Here is an 18395-nt window from a genome sequence, read left to right as displayed (position 1 = left end):
CTCTATTCAAATTGAACTAATGTGTTGTAGAAAACCATAGCCCTGTTCAAGCATCAACCCCAGTGCTTTACTTTAGCCATCGCTCATCCAGTTCACTGTCAAACTGACCTGAGATTTATATGGCTGTTAGAATTCAATTTTTGCATGAAAACAAATTGCAATTGTTTTTATCCATGGTATGTGCATTTCATTGGGTCTTCCCTTGGATCCCCCTAATCTTCCCATTCATTTTCAGCTATAGAAGAGCTACAATCTCACTTGCTCTGTTTTTAGCAATTTCACACAATGCAAATGATTCATAGGTGCTCTAGTCACCTTCAATGTTTGTCTTCAATCAATTTAAAAGTGTTCAAAAATGTACTAAACACTTCAACTTGCCAACACCTAAAGATAACAACTAGCATTTGAGCCCAATTTCACAAAGCATTTGCTTTGATACTTTTCTTGCATAGTCTCCATGTAATTCTACAATGTTCCTCTCTAAATGGAGGGATTTCTTGCAATGAAAGTGTAAGAATGTCACTTTCTTTATAACCAAGTTTTCCAAAAAGTGCATAAGGCTCAAGATCTCAAAGGCAAAGAAATGATCTCAACCTATCATGCTATAATAACATGTTTTAGTAATGTTTAGATTAGAAACAATAGCATACCCTATTGCAAATGGAGTTTTAGAGCTGCTCAATAGATTCCCCATTCCAGGAGGAGAATATTACTTGCTACCCTAAGTTCTAACTCCATACAAGCTGTCAACTCATGCTTCATAGCTGAAACTTGTCATTTTTGCAACAAAGAAGAGAAGAATAGATCTCTAAATTTTTTAATGCTCAAATGTGTGTGTGTGTGTGTGTGTGTGTGTGACTCCAAATAGCCAAAGTCAACTTTCTAAACTAGTAACCAATCACTCCTCAATCAAAATTTGAATTTGATTAAGGGCTAATTACTCAATAGCTGATTAATCATAAGTGAGGTGCTCATTGGACCAAACCTAAGCATCAGGCTTGCATTGCAATTTAAGTGAGCTTCTTACTAGGTGAAACTTTCAAATGATCATTAAACCCTAGAAGGGCTGCATATTTTTTACATTTGCATGTTTCCCAAGTTTCTTTTGCAGTGTCCATGGACCATATAGCTGGCACATTTGGCCATTCTATTCCCAGTGTCAAATCCTTCATTGTGGTACAATGATCACTATCCCAAGAGCTAGAGATACCCAAATTAGAGTTCATTTTAATTAAATTGTTTGATTGCTTTAACAAGGATCTTGTATGCCTTTTCCCAACGAAGTGATTGGTCTCCACCAAGTGATATTTAATCTATGTCGTTGCCTTTCAAGATGGGATGTATTTTCTAGCTTATATCACAATGCCTTAGTCACACTAAATGCCATATACCCCAATGCCATGGTCACCCTAAATGACTAAAAACCGTGAGGCTCTTTGACAAGAAAAAACAGTGAAGCCTGACTTTATGAAAATGTTGTATGATCCTATGGGACCTTAAACAAGGCATATTTTCCCTCCTTCCTCGCTCCTTTCATCACTCTCATTTCTTTGTCATGCAATGACCACTTCTCAACTCACTAGAGGTGATTTTGGATGAGGGACTTTTTTGGCATTTAGTTTAGTTGTTGGACTTTGCTGTTGTAGTATCTATTCTTGTCTTAAGAATTGATCAAATGACTCTAGTCTCATTTATGAGTTATGTATGATGGATTATGATTCATTTCGAATTTTCACATTTTGTCGTTTTGTCTTGGAATGAGAGTCATGATGTTGCAACTTGAACCATTCCACATTGCATGTGCACTATGTAACATGTTTATTTTGATTTATGCTCCTGAATAAAACTTGTTTGGGTAGGGTGGGTAATGTCTGGCATGAGAAGACATAGTCTAAGATTGATTACTTTAACAAGGATCTAGTGTGTCTTTCCAAAGGAAAGTGAGAGGTCTCCACTAAGTGATCTCTAACCTATGCTATTACCTTTTAGGATTAGGTGTATCCTCTAGCATGTATACACCCCAATGCCATAATCACTTTGAATGCTACAAAAGAAGTCTTGGGCTCTTGTGTTGAGAAAGTCCCAATAGGTCAAGAAGGAAGCCTTATCTAAGCCATCATCCCCTTGCACTTCCCTTCGAGCAAGGCTAGTAAAGCATCCATGAGCTCTGCCTCTAAAAGGGGGCCATCAAGGCAGGCAGTATAATACTATGTGGCCAATTGACCAACCTCCTAAGGCCCTTGGACAAAGGATCCATTTGCTCCCTTTAAGTCTAGGGCTTATAGTGCAGAAAAAATCCTTGTTCACCTCCGCTTGCTTGAGTCCAAAAGGAAGCCCTCACATCATATTTATATCCTGATCTTGCTTGCTTGATAATGTAGGGAAATCAACGAAGTCTAGAGAGTCATCTGAAATTGTATCTATCTAATCCTCCCTCCTTGCCACCCCCTAGCGTGGATAGTAGGATCCAATAGTCCAACTCCACTTTTTCCACAAGAGGAATGGCACCCAATCACTAGTTTCGAGGAGCCAAGGGACTAATAGACTGGTACCTAAGAATGCCATGGTTTTCAGGGCAGCCACTAGTAATGCAGGTATCACGTCTAACATTGTCACAAGTGATTTAGAGGGAGGATGAGCAAGCTGCCTCTCTCTCGCTCCTCTTAGGAAAGGGTTCTCCCCCTCATCGTGAAAGGTGGCTGACCAAACAAGATTGTCTCATCACGTATCCTAGGATGTGCTGTTGCAAGGTGGCCTACCATCCTTCAGGCTAAACACTACTTTGGGAAGCCTGTATAATATAATGTCTAAAGCATATGTCCCCCATTTACCAAAGGGATATCGACAGCTGGAGGGAGAGTCCAATGATGAAGTTGAAACCATGACTCCATTTGTAAAGGTCTTGTCCCTCCATATGACACTCAAACGATTGGCAAATCTGGCAATGTGAAGTATAATGTACTTGTCAAGGCCAAGGAAGTGGATTCTGATCATTGTACCATCACCTAGTATCTACCCTGCCCATCTAAGTCTACTATGATTCCCAGTGGGCTGGTGGCAAGCATTTCCTCACACTACTTTGGAGTACTGAAGCTCACCCTACCCCTTCCTTATTGGTGTTACTTTCGTACTCTTGTAAGGCTTCCTGTGAGAGCTGCCTATATCATGTTTTTCAGTGAGTGTCTACCAGTTGAAATGCCAGAGATGATGCCTCCCGAGGGCCCCACTCTGCCTCTCATGCTGAACTCTACATTGTGATCAGTCATGGATTGGGTTTTCTGCTCCATCTTGCTGCTGGGTGGGTTTTTCTGTCTCTCGAATTTTTAAGCCTCGCTGATTTTGCAGTGTCCCCTGAGGGGAAGCCACAGCACGAAAGAGGGCTGATAACCTGGGAGGTGTGGCATTCATTGCAAGTGAAGGCAAAGCAGAAGGGGTAGTGTGTGTTAAGTATGCAGCAAAGGCAATAGATTGCTGGCGTCCCTTTCAAGCAAGGGAGCCAGGGGCAGGATGCATATGGCAGGAGCAACATGTCTGGTGGGCAAAGGGAAGGAGGCGGAGGGTAAGGGTGGGTGCAGCTAGGTAGGCAGGAGCAGGATCTATTCCTAAGGGCTAGAATGATCATTTGCTGTGTCTATGCTATTGGCCAGCTGCCAATCATACCTTTTCAGTTGAGGCAAAAAGCACATTCACATGATAAGCAAACAAAGCTTTTACTAGTTACTCTGCGACAGCATGCCTCTCAAGCAAGCAAGTATTTAGCTTAGTCTTATGAAGAGCTTCAAATTCAAGCTCTTTCCCTAGGACATTCCACTTCAAAATAAATGAATCACTAATTACTCAAAGTGAATTGAATTGTAGGCCATTCATTTACTTTCATTTCTATAGCTGTTGTGAATCTGATGTCTCCCTGCATGTAGATGGCCATGTCATATCTCAAATCTCCTCTGGAAATGAGTCTCTAAATGCCATTAACCAGCCATACGGAGAAAATGAAGGCCAGCAGATTGGCAGCTCTCTCTCCATAGCCATGAGATGCTGAATCTGTCTCCTCTCATTATGTCCAACCCTGACTGTGAGCAGCCAGGGAAGGAGCAGAGACACCGTCAATCCATTCCACGGAATTCCACTCCCCTCAAAAATGCATCGTACAAAGTCCCATCAACCTTATTGTTTTGTCCCTCAAGGCAAAGAGCAGCATGAAAAACATTATAGTACTGATAAGGTGCAGTCTATCTTGCTAAGGTCAAGTATTGTAGTGGGCTCCCAAAGGTCTGGAAGCAGATTCATCTTTTAGGTGGCTCTAAAGGAGTGGGTCTTCTTATATGAGCAGGACATGTGTGATACTGTCAGCAATGCGGCAACTTTCTATTTATGCAAACTTATCTTTGTTCCACTTGTTACTGCCTACATGACTAAGGTTAACTTGAGTGCTGAGTGCTCCAACAACCAGAATACAGTTCCTAGATATCTTCAGATGCAAAATTGTCATGTTCAAAATGTAACTATTAAAATTTTTACTTTAGTGCATCACAGATAAGCCCTTTGAGATTATTCAGTGAGAACAGAAAGGGTTGTAGGTTATGCAGCCACACGAAAAGCTATATAGGGGAAAAACATTGTTGCTGCACAAAGCTTGAGGTGTCGAGTTGATTATAAATAGACCCACTATGAGTAATTCTGTAATGATGAAGACTTCTTTTGTTTTATCTCATCCACACTGTCATGTCTTTTAGAAAATGGAAAATGGGTAGGGGCTACTTGCTCCTCAGCATGTCTAGAATTTTGTGTGTCTGCGGCAAACAAGATTCATATACTTATTTCTTTAATATATGTATCTGCAGTAAACAAGATCCAATTCTGTTAAGTCAACTCGTTGGGGCTTTGAGTGCTCAAATTGGTGATGACTTTTGGGTTGTACGGCAGCTTTCTGTCAAGGGCTTGGTGGAGGCACGTGAAAGATCCAGTCTACTTAACATTGCTGCAATTTTTGTTTTGAGGAAAACTCAACTTTTATATTATTTCTCCAGATCCCAAAAGAGGAGATGCCAAACTATTCGTCACAGGTTCTTAGTGTGATTACTGCACTGTTAGAAGATGGAGAGGAAGCAGTTGCAGTAACTGCAGTTAATGGTCTGATTGTGGTAAGAGGAAAATTTTGGGCAACACATATTTCATGCATCCCCACTTGATTGTAGACATCTATTGCATTTCCAGCTTCTGAAAAAACTTTCAGGTGCTGGAGGATGCAGACAAAGAAACAATTGCTCCAGTTTTATTGAATCTGTGTGGACGTTTGCATACACTTCAAGTAAGGTTTCAGGTTCCTCCACAACTCTGGAATGGTTGCTGTGGTCATGTTTCAATCTGTAAGTGATAGCATTGGCTTCACAACATAACACAAAGTCGGCAGGATCTTAGTATGAATTGTAGTATTCTGTTGCCAACATTATTGATGAAGAAATATAGTGAATATTCGCGTGTGTGTAGGTTGCAAGTGATGACTTCTCTGCTTTGTAGCCTGACCCTTTCTTCCTTTATACTCACAAAAACTGACCTAGGATCTGCTAACTCAAGGAAGTATAGCTGAAATATGAATGTGAATACTTCTTGGTAGAAGTAGAGTTGGTTTTATTTTCTGTTGTATGTTTTTTTTCTTTGGCTACATTTCTGGGGGTGGAGGCAGGGGCAAAACCAACATTATGGGATCCAAATACCTGTAGATGAATGATGCCAATCAAGTGCATACCATCACGTGTGTCACCATCTAGTGCAAGCTGCCGTGATGACTATAGAGCAAGTCGGGGAAATCTCACATGTAGAAGTCCCCATAACCTATCTAGAAGGATCATTGTATGGAACAAGGCTTCAGTCACTACTGGTGCATTTGGATAGTGGTGCACATAGCTGTCCAGATGTAATCTTGTACCTCTTCAATGCACATGCAAAAAGGGGGTGGGTGATAGAGGGAAAATTTCTCCTTATCTCTGAGAGACCTCTTGTTGCGTAGTCCCTACCTTTAACCTGTGTCTGACTTGTATAAAGCAAGGACTTCCCATGTCATCCCCCCTGGCACTGCTGGTCTTGCCATGCCCCCCCGTCTCTTCATCAATCATCTCAAGAGGGACTTTGTCAGAAGGCTATTTAAAAGTCCACAAAATAGCTTGTAAGAGACTACAAAGTGACTCCAAGACGATGAGGAGGAGAGAGGATGATTTTACTCAGACATGGGGCTTTGGTGCCTTCTTCCATTTAGCACCTCACATGGTCTGACATTACAGCCCACCAGATTCAACCATTGTATTTATGATGTACTCAGCCGTTCTTCACAGGGCTTTCTCTACTGAATATTTTACCTCACATTTTTCTCTGTGTTATTCATAGAGTTTCTATTCCTGGAAAATAAAAAGTCCACAATATAGCAATAGATCCTATGTCCATGTTTTCTTGATCCCTCCATCGTGGCCCGCAATGTGAGGACACAGAAACTTATCTTCTAGATCTAAGCCCAAGTCTCCCTGACCAATAACTCAGCTCATCCTCCAAGAATGAGCTGTATATCTTGGCCCAGAAGTGGCCAATCATAATGGTCATATTGTCATCTTGGCTTATCAGATTTCTTACCTTCAGGGAAGGTATAATGGGGTTGCTTGAGTAGTTGGAAAGCCTTCTTCCCACATGGCTTGACTAAACATGTGTGCCAATAAAAGTTCACAGATTTTGGGCACATGGCCAAAGTGCTTTTCTACTAGCAGCCACTTCCCATTGGCAGACAGGGCAGCTTAGATCATTTTCGTGCCAGAATTTTGGAGACTAGATTACAGCCTTAGGCCTAGAAAGATCTTCCTTTTCCTTTTGCTGTTAGCTCACACAAGAGTTTAGCAGTTGATACATGGCTGTTGCTGGAGTAGTTGGAAAGCCTTGACACTGTCATAGATGGGAGCTGGTTGGTAGTATTATTGCTTGGTACATTTGAATTGCAAGGGGCAGCTATGTTTTAGATCTTCAAAATGTCCCCACTGTGAAGACTCTCTCAAGGATTTGGACAGAGATCATTCATACTCTCCATTGGAGATGTGAGAGGTGCCTTCTTGCATACTTGGGTCTCTAGCACCTTTTTTCACACAGCCCTTCAGATGGTCTGGCATTATAGCCCACCCGATTGGTTGTTTACATTACCATTGTATTTAGAATCTTCTTAGCTACTCTATACAGGGTTCTTTGTGCTTTGTATTTTACCTCAAAGGGATTTTCTCCAAGGTTTTATCAATAGAAGTTTATTTTCTTTGAAAAAACATTATGATTAGTTTCTCTCCCACCTCCTTACAATCATATTCCATTGATAATTGTTCCATCTCTTGCTCCAATGTTTCCATGTATTTGTCGTTTCTTCTGTTGTGCTAGATATTGGAAGGTAACTCATGCCTTCATGAGTGTATGCTCATGAAGTCACTTCCCTTTGAAGATAAGCATGAGTCTGAAGGGCACTCATTGCCATACCAATCATTTTGTGGGATAGTCCCCTTGGTGTGTGGAAAAGAGTTGGTTGTAGATACACAGGTGCAACTAACAGTATTGCAAGGTCCTCAAAAGGGGATATAGAAGGGTTCAAATCAGAGTGCAATTGACCTCACCGGAATGTATGGTATATTTCTATTGGATAATGCGGTAGCAAGGATGGGAAGGTAATAATTATGGGAGTCTGCATGTGGTAATGGCATGAAATGGAGGACATATACATGTGATCTACAAAGATTACCATAGTTGTGGGAGTAAAGGTGGAAGTCAGTGCACTATCTCTAGCCACATAGAATGGGGGCACAAGGGGATTTGGAGGACTTGCCATATTGTACATAGTCAAAGTGGTTATGCAAGATCATTAGGCATGCTTTGTATAGGATTTGGATCCACAAATGGTGATTGAGGGACACCTAGCTAGCAGCATGCTACTTTGAATCAGACACTTCATCATATGCACCACAAGGAGACTCCTACTCATGCCTTTTCACCGAGCATCATGAAATTTTGTAGCCTCAAAGAAAATTTTCTTGTCTGTAGACCTCAATGCTTGTATGGGCCATATGCAAACATTGTCTGTGACAAGGAAGACCTATGTATTAGGATTAAAGAGATTGACATTGAGGGCATTAATCTCAAGAGTCCTAGAGGACACAACCACTTGCAGTAGAGTATGAGGAGCATTTCCTTGGACTAGGTAGTGTACACAGCTTGGCTATTTATAATGGCCACTCATAGTGGCCCCTATCTAGCCTCTACACATCTCCATCCATTTGCTCATGGTGCTCTAACACTGGGCTGTCTTTGTGCAAAGTACAATGACTCACCTTGTGAATGTCTCTTCAATGAGCCTTGCATCCATTTGTAGTATTCAATTAAACTTTCATTTCTTTTATGTCTAGTCAGGTCTCATAGGTTGTACACTATCATGGGGCGTACCGCTCTTTTGTATGACTTAACCATGTGTATACACTATCCATGTAATGCCATTTTATCTTGAAGAATTCACAGCATAATTTCCTCCCAGTGTGCTACTTAGATGGGCAGGAGATGATCCTCTATGTAGGATCTTCTCTCCCTTCAGGTCTCTGTATGTGTGTCCATTTCAATCAGCTTCTTGACCGAGGCTCTGTGGCACAAATTGCTCAGACTTTGCAATCAGCAGAGCCATGGCACCTTGTTTCTTGAAGCATCCTTCTTCCTTCACTAAAGGTCACACACTCGCTGGTCACACATGCTCTCTCTAATATAGGAGTAGGAAGTCTAACGCGAGCATAGATCCAAAGAGGAGACAAAAGAACCATTGTCTGGTTCAATATAGTGATGTCTGCAAGCTGACCCGCATGGCACAAAACAGTGATTACAACCTGGTCTCCCCACAGTAACATGGGATGTGGGAATGGGGATGGGGATGGGGATTTGGGGGGGAGCGGGGGACAAGAGGTGCCATCCTGTTTCACCATGAAAGGGAGTGTTAACAGGGGGGATGGGAGTGGGATGGTATGGGACGGGAATGAAACTGGGACTTGAAACTAGAAAACAGCTGTTTCATGTTACTATTGGTCTCCCTTATAAAAGAATTTTGGGTGATTCAAGTTATAGCAACCCATCCTTTAATATCTCAGCTTTGCAATCAGCATAGCCATGGCATCTTGGTTCTTTAAGCCTCTTCCTTCATTCATCAAAGGTCACCCTTGCTTGTCTCACATGCTCTCTCTAATAGATCTACAGGAAATCTGACACAAGCATAGATCCAAAGAAGAGACAAAAGAATGGTTGTTTAGTTCAATATAGTGATGTCTACAAGCTGACCCACTCAGCAGTCTGGTCTCCCCATAGTAACATGGGACCATAGTCACAATTGAGAGTCATTTTTTGACTTGAGGCTTGCAAGGGATGGTAGCTTCTTTCCATCCCATATCCCCTTCCATGTGACTATGTAGTCACAATTGATAGCAATTCCTCCCCATCCCCCCTTCCCATCCCATTTTGTGTCACTTGCGACTGCATGGGACGGATCTGAAGATAGGGATAGGAATCGGGGCAGGGATAGGAATTTCCATCCGTCATGATAAGAGGGAGCTCTAACAGAGGGTGGGATTAGGATGATATGGGGGCAAGATGGAACTAGAAAACATGAAGCTAGAAAATGGCCATCCCACATAAAACTCTTTAAGGTGCTTCAAGTTATACCAACCCATCCTTCAGTAGCTCCAGGCGAACCCTTCTAAGGACAACTAGGTTTCCACAAAACGTAACACCTTCCAAATTGAATACAAAGAAGGTCAAAAGAAATCTCAGTGAAATACATTTTAAAGCCGAGATTTAATTTAAATCAGAATTAAGTACAAGATGTCCTAAAGACATGGGAAAGACATAGCTCAGATACATTTTAGAAACTTATTCTCCAGGCCCAAAAGTTGCAGCAAGTTTGCTAATTTGGCACCGGAGAGGTGAAGTTAGAGAAAATGATTCTCAAGCCCTTGGGACCAAGTTCCTTAATGATTAGCTTCAGGCCCACTTTTCCTCCTAAAGTTATAATACTTGAGGCAGCAAGTGCATGCTCAACTATGCTTGGCAAGTTAGAAGATGCCAAGGCCAGTCGAGGAGAAGGAAGCAAGAAAGAAGGGCTGAATAGGAGAAGAGTAGTTGACAAGGGGGCACTAGGGTGGACAAGAGGGAGAGGTGGACCCCGCTGGTGCATTGGAGAAGGTGCAATTTAGGGGGATGACAGGTGGGGGGAGAGAGAGAGAGATGGAGCTGAAGCACTTTGCAGAAGGTCAACCTTAAAGTTTCATGTAGATTAAACTCTCATGAAGTTTTGTCCTTGTGAAACAATAATATGCTTATTTTACTAGGCCAGGCTCATAAAAACATTTGAACAACAAAAGAAACCCCCCTTACATCATAAGATTTTTGGTTCACAGACACCAACTTTTATACTAATTTCAGATTGAATTAGCTTCTAAATAAATTTACTTTATCTGTGAGTATTGACTGTGTTAAAATTATAGTGTGTCCTCATTTATGCAATCAGCCCACCATTGAACCAAGCATATTTTTTGCTGTCAATTCAAACTTTTTCTCATGTTTGTTCTGCAACCTATGTTGTCAAAATTATTGAGTAGGATTAGTTTTCACACACTTTCATGTCTGCTTGTAATAATGGACTTATGAAACGTCTGATTTCATTTGACTTGCTTCAAACAAAAAAAAATGTCTTTGTTCCAGCTACGGAAGAATGTAAACATACGAGCTGCCGCATTTCAGGCCATGGGGGTACTGACCTCTTTTGGTTCAGTGCAGCATGAAGCTTTTGTTGAGCAGGTATCCACTGTACAGTAGCCTAGAAGATCTTTTTCAGAACCATTATACATATCAGTAAACTTGTCAAGTTACTATTGATCTCATTGTATATACACTAGTCATCTTGCTCTTATATACATGGCTAGCAAATATGCAGAAATTAGCTTTTCATTAGTGAGCAAATGGTGTAACACCAATTAGTCAGTATTGTGGTGTTCATCAACTTATTGAAGTAGCTTATACTGTAGCAACAAATCCAAGTGTCTGGTACAGCAGTTTAGTTTTCATCCACTAGTCATGAGATCTTTGAATAGACTTGTTAAAGAATTGTTTTATCAAATGGTCTATCTAGTATCCTTTGAAACTGCAGTCAACAAGTATTTTGTGGAATGATCTATCCTTTAAACTGCAACCATCAAGAGGCTTTAAAACAAATGTATGCCCAATATTCATGTCACTTGCTAACTTCAAAAAGCAAGACATTTTTTATTGTTCTTCATGTGTACTGCTGCCAGATTCATGCTACTCTACCTAGAGTCATTCTCCACATGCATGATGAGGCAACTGTAGTCTGCCAGACTTGTAAGGTAAGACTAATTAAACTACTAATGTTTCTCTAAACACCTCTCTCTCTCTCTCTCTCTCTCTCTCTCTCTCTCTCTATTATGAATATCCAAAATGTACCCTGCAGGCCACCCTAAGGAAGATGCTGGATTACTTGGGCATGGAAGCTGCAGTCTTACTGACACATTCTCGAGCATTCAACTCCAATCATAGGTACATCATGGAATGCAAAATACAATCTCTTTCAATGTTTCAATTTTGGCTGATTTCATGTCATTCAAGAGGCATTAACCAGGCTGAAATTAATGAGTAACCAATATATAAAGCATTTTGTCACTCAAAAGAGATTCTCCAATCTAAATAAACAAACATTCTAATCAGCATGAATAAGCTTAAAAATCAGTTCATCTTTCAACAATCTAGTCACAAAGTCTAAGCTGATAACTTGTGTTATGGCATATAAATTTGGAAAATCTACCTCCCATTCAAAGGCTTTGGGAGCTTCCACAGCTAAGAATCTCAAAGTGTGTTAGCTTGTTGTAACGTGCCCGCCTATCGGTTATCCAGGTACATTTTTAGCGGTCCATCGAGAAACAAGTCTAGGTAACGCGGCCCGGCACTTCCATGGAATGTCACGGGGCTTGTTGCCTAGGGTTTCTCGAGTCCGCCTGGCAACGAAACGTTCACATTCGAACCCACTAGGATTGACCTGAAACTTGGATTCCTAGGGGTCAAGGTCTCCTGAAAGCATTCTAGTGTCTGGTTTTGGACATCCTACTTTACAAAAAGATACCCAATTCGAAGCAAATCCATGCCGCACTTGGTTCAAAGAGAATGGGAAACGAGAGGGATGCATCACTCAACCTCTCTGCCCGTAGGGCAAAATCCCATGCTGGTCCCCTAAAACGGCATTAATCGGGTTCTAACATAACAATATCTAAAGGTCAGATGACTAAAAACCTTGTGAGAAGCCTCCCAGTTCTCTTGGACCACCCTGCCGTAAAACAGACCCGTCGGGGTTCTACCCACCCGCTTCCCTTAATAGCTTTAGTTTTCTAATTAGGTCCTATCACATTTATGTGCGACATTTAAAACTAGCTTCCTTAATTAAGTCTTTAGGAAACAGGGCTCATTCGCATAATTTACGGCACAGACACGAATACAGAGCAAGCAATCTTTTGACAAACAAGTTCCTTAACTTATCTCAAGTTAATCTTTGTTTCCTGCCCATACAGGAGAATTATATATCCCCTTCTATCCAACAGAAGTACCCCTTCTGCCCTGCAGAAGTAACTGGTCCAAATCACATGGCACCACAATTTCCATTCATTATCTAGAACAGGATCTTCCAACGCCCTAGACGTTGGGCTCACGGTAGTCTGCAACTCCGTTCCGGACTCAACAAGATGTGTCCAAAGCTCCACTAAACCCGATCGACTTAGGATTGAGACATAAATTTCCGTGGTTGGCCTTTTCACCACTCGACCTTCAGCCCATGAATGGAGCAGTGCTCTCTCGAGTTGAAACGTGGCGTAACCTTGGAGATGATCCATCCGCGTAAAATATCCTTCCTTAATTAATCCATTTAGCAATCAAGCACAATCCAAGCAATCAGCCTATTATCATCTTCCAAGAAAATATTCCTTTATTCCCATAGCAACCTGTCATTACAGACCCTTGCCATGCATTTATCATCAAGCACAAGCACTTGGAATAATCATCCAAATCACATCATAACAATTAGTTTAATGCAAAAAGCATTTAAGACGATGTTAGATCAATCAACAAAACAATGATATCCTTTTTCAAACATTGCGAGAATAGTTGTGATAACCTTTCCATTGCGTTTCTACTCTGCCCCTTGGGATCAGGAGCGGTTCTATGTAAAATTTACCTAATATACCCTTCTTTTAGCTAAGGAATATGTTAGGGGTTTTAACACCGTACATGACGTAAGTTCTATAGGTCACTTGCATTGATTGATAACCCTATCTCCTCCCCAATACGTACAAAAGCATCGGTCCTTCCTTCAACTTAGGGTTTCCTAATCCTTGAGCTCTTCGCTTGCCCAAGGGTGGTTGTTGCATCTAGCCCAACCACGAATAGGATTAATAAACATAGTCGCTATCGGACAGATCTCAAGGCATTATAGTTATTACATCCTCTCCCCCTTAGAGAACTTGAGATGTTCTCATCTCGGAAGAAACTTGGGAAGACAAACATTAATGGGGCTTAAGGCCTATGGGTTAGGATCCACCATGCGTCCACTGCGCTTCTCTCAATGATTTAAGTAGTGCAACTCATATTATTGCGAGGTTTCGCTCTGATACCAACTGTAACGTGTCTGCCTATCAGTTGTTTAGGCATGTTTTTAGCGGTCCATCGAGAGACAAGTCTAGGCAACGCCGCTTGGCACTCCCATGGAATGTCACGGGTTTTGTTGCCTAGGGTTTCTCGAGTTTGCCTCGCAATGGAACGTTTAGAGCCGAACCCACTAGGATTGACCTGAAACTTGGGTTCTTAGGGGTCAAAGTCTCGTGAAAGCATTCTAGCGTCGGGTTTTGGACATTCTACTTTACGTAGAGATACCCAATCCGAAGCATATCCATGCCGCACTTGGTTCAAAGAGAATGGAAAACGAGAGGGATGCAACGCTCAACCTCTCTGCCTGTAGAGCAAAGTCCCATTTTGGTCCCCTAAAACGGCATGAATTGGGTTCTAACTTAACAATATCTAAAGGTCGAACAACGGAAAACCTTGTGAGAAGCCTTCCAATTCTCTGGGACCACCTTGCCGTAGGATAGACCCGTCGGGGTTCTGCCCACCCGCTCCCTTGATAGCTTTAGTTTTCTAATTAGATCCGATCACATTTATGTGCGACATTTAAACTAGCTTCCTTAATTAAGCCTTTAGGGATAAGGGTTCATTCACATAATTTACAGCACAGACACGAATACAAAGCAAGCAATCTTTTGACAAACAAGTTCAAACAAGTTCCTTAACTTATCTCAAGTTAATCTTTGTTTCTTGCCCATACAGGAGAATTATATATCCCCTTCTATCCAATAGAAGTATCCCTTCTGCCCTGCAAAAGTAACTGGTCCAAATCACATGGCACCACAATTTCCATCCATTATCTAGAATAGGATCTTCCAACGCCCTAGACGTTGGGCTCACAGTAGTCTACAACTCCATTCGGGACTCGGCAAGGGGTGTCGAGAGCTCCACTAACCCCAAGCGACCTATGAGTAAGACACAACTTTCCGTGGTTGGTCTTGTCACCACTCGACCTTCGGCGTGTGAATCGAGCAGTGTCCTCTCAGGTTGAAACGCGGCGTGACCTTGGAGATGATCCACCCGCGTAAAATATTATTCCTTAATTAATCCATTTAGCAATCAAGCACAATCCAAGTAATCAATCTACTATCATCTTCCAAGAAAATATTCATTTATTCCCATGGCAACTTATCATTACAGACCCTTGCCATGCATTTACCATCAAGCACGAGCACTTGGAATAATCATCCAAATCACATTATAACAATCAGTTTAATGCGAAAAGCATTTACGACGATGTTAAATCAATAAAAAAAACAATGATATTTTTTTCCAAATATTGCAGGGATAGTTGCGATAACCTTTCCATTGGATTTCTACTTTCCCCCTTGGGATCAAGAGCGGTTCTATGTAAAATGTACCTAACACACCCTTCTTTCGGCTAAGTCATATATTGGATTGCATTGATCGACAACCCTACCTTTTTCCCAACACGTACAAAAACATCGGTCCTTCCTTCAACTTAGGGTTTCCTAATCCTTGAGCTCTTTGTTTGCCCAAGGGTTGTTGTTGCATCTAGCCCAACCCCGAATAGGATTAGTAAACATAATTGCTATCGAACGGATCTCAAGGCATCATAGTTATAATCCTAATGATTGTTGTTTGCACTAGCTGCGCATAACTTGAAGATCCCAATGAGCTAATAGCTCGTGATATTAGCAAGATTGTAATGCAAGTTCAATTTGTGTATCATCGATGTATGTTTCATATAATCTTTCCCATGCATGTACCATCTACGTGCATCTGCGAGCCTTAACAATATCGTCCTAGGTAAAGATTAATCGAAGACTTATCGATGCTTAGTACTTTAGGATCTTATATGCTGCTTATGCTATATATGAACTTATCTCATAGCAACTAGGTGCAACTAACTTCCCTTGATACATGCACTTTGCAAACTCCATCTTTCGAATGTTTGCGATGAATTTATCATTTTCAATAATCCCTTCCCATGCGCCTAGTATGAGTCTAGTATATCTCATACGTGGATCAAAGCAAGCATCCATTAATTTGGAAATAAATTACTTACAACTAGTACCGCAGTTGAGTTGGCAGTAGTGCCCTCACCTGAGGCTTTGTTGCTCGTTGTGGGGTTTCCATCCGCACGCGTCATTTTTCACTTGGGGCCTATCCTCGATCTTTGTCTCCCTTAGACGCAAGTCGCACAAGACTTCCACACCTTGTGCTTGGTTAGTGGGGTCAATTGGGGAGAAAATTGAGTTTGCGACTGGGGGATAATCTCGCGAGACAGGTATAGATTCACTGTCAACGAGGGAAGAAAGGACGCGTGTAGACACCCTCTTTCATGCAATAGATGAACTTGGGTTTGCATGATGGGGGTTGGAATATTATCTCCGTTGGCATTTCCAAGTGTAGCTTTCGCGACTTCCGCATTCATTGTTCCCAAACTTCTCCTCTTAGGGGCCATGATGGATGCATGTTTCTTTGAGTAGAACTTCAATGGACTTGAGAGTTGCATCATCTAGCTTTGAGTAGCTAGGATGGAGATAGTAGAGCCTTCGCAATAAATGAGAGAGACTTCGACTCCACAAGAGGTGATAAAGTAGGGCCTTTGAGATGATACCCTCCTCTTCTATTTATTTTTTCTCTCTCTCTCTTCTATCTTCTTCTCTCCCTCAACTTCTTCCTTTCCTCTCTCTATCGTTTTCCTCCTCCTCCTCCTCCTCCTCCTCCTCCTCCTCTGTGTGTGTGTGTGTGTGTGTGTGTGTGGACTACAACAGCAAGGGGGGAAGAAGTTGCCATTCCCTTCACTTAAGGGGGGCGGGTTTTATAGGGGTTGGGGTGGTATTGCATGGTGGTGGGGGAGCCTTCTGGACTAGCCGAGGGAGCTAGAGATAGTAGACCATGTGGCCTCCTTTCATTGGCGTCATCGTCACTAACTCCCTCTTCGTCGACATTATCTCCCGCTTTATCTCTATTATCATCGCCTTCCTTCTCCACTCCTTCCTCGTCATCATCATCATCACTCCCTTCCTCGTTAGCGTCGTCCTCCTTCTCTTTTCCCCCCCACCACCTGTTGGCGACGATAGGGGGGGAAGACATGAAAAAAAATTCATTTTTCTTTAATTGAAAATTGCGGGAGAGGGGGGAGGGGATTCCCATGCAGGGCGGGACGAGATATTACACTTGTACTACAACTAAACTTCTGATTCCCATTAGTCATTTCAGACTGATTCTAAAGCTTCATTTCGTTATTCTGAAACATGTTTTTGTTTCTCTATTTGCGAAACTTGCAGTAACAATGGCTGAGATACCTCCACCTTGCACTTGTGCCTTGAACAACTATTAGACAAGGGTAATACCCAATACTAGCATGCCCAGATGTGCATCTAGCTGAGTGTGCATTTGACTATAGCCTCAATGCCCCTCAACTTAAACTCGGCCTTGTAGAGATGAGTGATCGAGATGGGCATTGTTAGGGTAAAGGGGCCTATAAAATGGTGTCCCCAAACAGCAAAACAAATCCCAACCCAATTCAGTGACAAGTTTACATAGAAGATGCATCATGTTTAGCCACCTAAAGCTTGTTGGGTTTGACTCACTCTTACACTTACTAAGTGTCAATGATCTTCAGTAGGACACTAGGATACATTTTACTCTCCGTACGAGAGGTTTTTTCCCCTAAATTTATTTATTTTATTTTATGTGCCTGTTATATAGTTTGGGCACTTATCATGTTTTACACTCTTCGAGTGTGAACACCCTCTTACAACCCTAAGGCTTAAGGGTTGTACTTTGTACTTGCACCTTACACTTTAGAATATTGCATTGGGTGTTAGGCTATCATACGCTTCATTGTCAACTGTACTCTCTGCTAAGCTTCGATCTATCCATCTCACATTTGATATTAGAGCTCAATTCAGCTTAGTCTTCTCTCTCTCTCTCTACAACCAGTAGCATTGGGTTCAGCTCTACTTTGGCTTCAACCTGGTGTCCACTAGCGCCATTAGCAATGCCACCAACTAGCACCTGCTCCAAAGGTTGCCGCTTGCTCCAGTGGTCGCTGCCAGCTAACCAACACCTATGCCACCTCAGCGCCCCAACACCTTGCGTACCAACACCTATTCTTGTATCCTCTAGCTCCCTTGGCTGTCGTGTCAGTGTTGCCGTTGAGCAGCGCTTCGCCTCCCTTAGTCCACCTGTTGAGCGGCTTGCTGAGCCATTTGTGTTGTCCCTCTGTTCTTGCTGAGCTGCTTACTCAACCATCTTTACCACCAATCCACCAAGATAGCTAGCAGCTAAGATGCCAACGCTACCACTTGCTCCACCAAGTCCTTTAGGTCTACGCCCGCTAGGTTGGGCTTTGCACAAACTGCATCAGAGGTAAAAATAAAATTTTGTTAATTTTTTATTCAAATTTTATCTTAATGTGCATTGATTATTGTGCTCTTAATAAGATCACAATAAAGAATCTGTTTTTGATCCTTCGGATCAATGATGTTATGGATAGATTGCAAGGGATAGCCATATTCAACCGTATAGATTTGAAAAGTGGGTATCATCAGATATGCATTAAACCGGAGGTGTGTCTAGACAGCTTTCAGCACATCTTTTGGGTTATATGAGTTTCTTGTCATGCCGTTTGGGCTAACAGATGCTCCTGTAACTTTTTATCAGATGATGAATCGCATTTTTTTACCACATAAAGGATT

At 41.9% G+C, this 18395-nt stretch overlaps 1 protein-coding gene across 6 annotated transcripts in view; it reads left to right on the top strand.

The window, feature by feature from the left end:
* The window catches only part of LOC148015585 (ARM repeat superfamily protein), a 232961-nt gene that overhangs the window by 179250 nt on the left and 35316 nt on the right, over window positions 1–18395 (top strand). For 5 of the 6 annotated variants that reach the window (XR_015688455.1, XM_087665936.1, XM_087665935.1 and 2 more), the window contains 6 exons: window positions 4842–4947; window positions 5028–5141; window positions 5234–5308; window positions 10747–10842; window positions 11337–11408; window positions 11513–11598. Coding sequence is in view for 4 of the 6 variants with exons in the window: in XM_087665936.1 (XP_087522062.1) it covers window positions 4842–4947; window positions 5028–5141; window positions 5234–5308; window positions 10747–10842; window positions 11337–11408; window positions 11513–11598 (549 nt within the window). In the remaining 2 variants the exon portion in view is untranslated. Of the gene's footprint in view, window positions 1–4841; window positions 4948–5027; window positions 5142–5214; window positions 5309–10746; window positions 10843–11336; window positions 11409–11512; window positions 11599–18395 lie in introns of those variants that run through there. The other variant, XR_015688456.1, reaches the window with a different exon arrangement.

Source organism: Lygodium microphyllum, chromosome 24, assembly GCF_053477565.2.
Source record: "Lygodium microphyllum isolate KBCC chromosome 24, Lygodium_microphyllum_v1.1.10, whole genome shotgun sequence".
NCBI lineage: Eukaryota > Viridiplantae > Streptophyta > Polypodiopsida > Schizaeales > Lygodiaceae > Lygodium > Lygodium microphyllum.
This window is presented reverse-complemented; position numbering and strand designations above follow the sequence as displayed.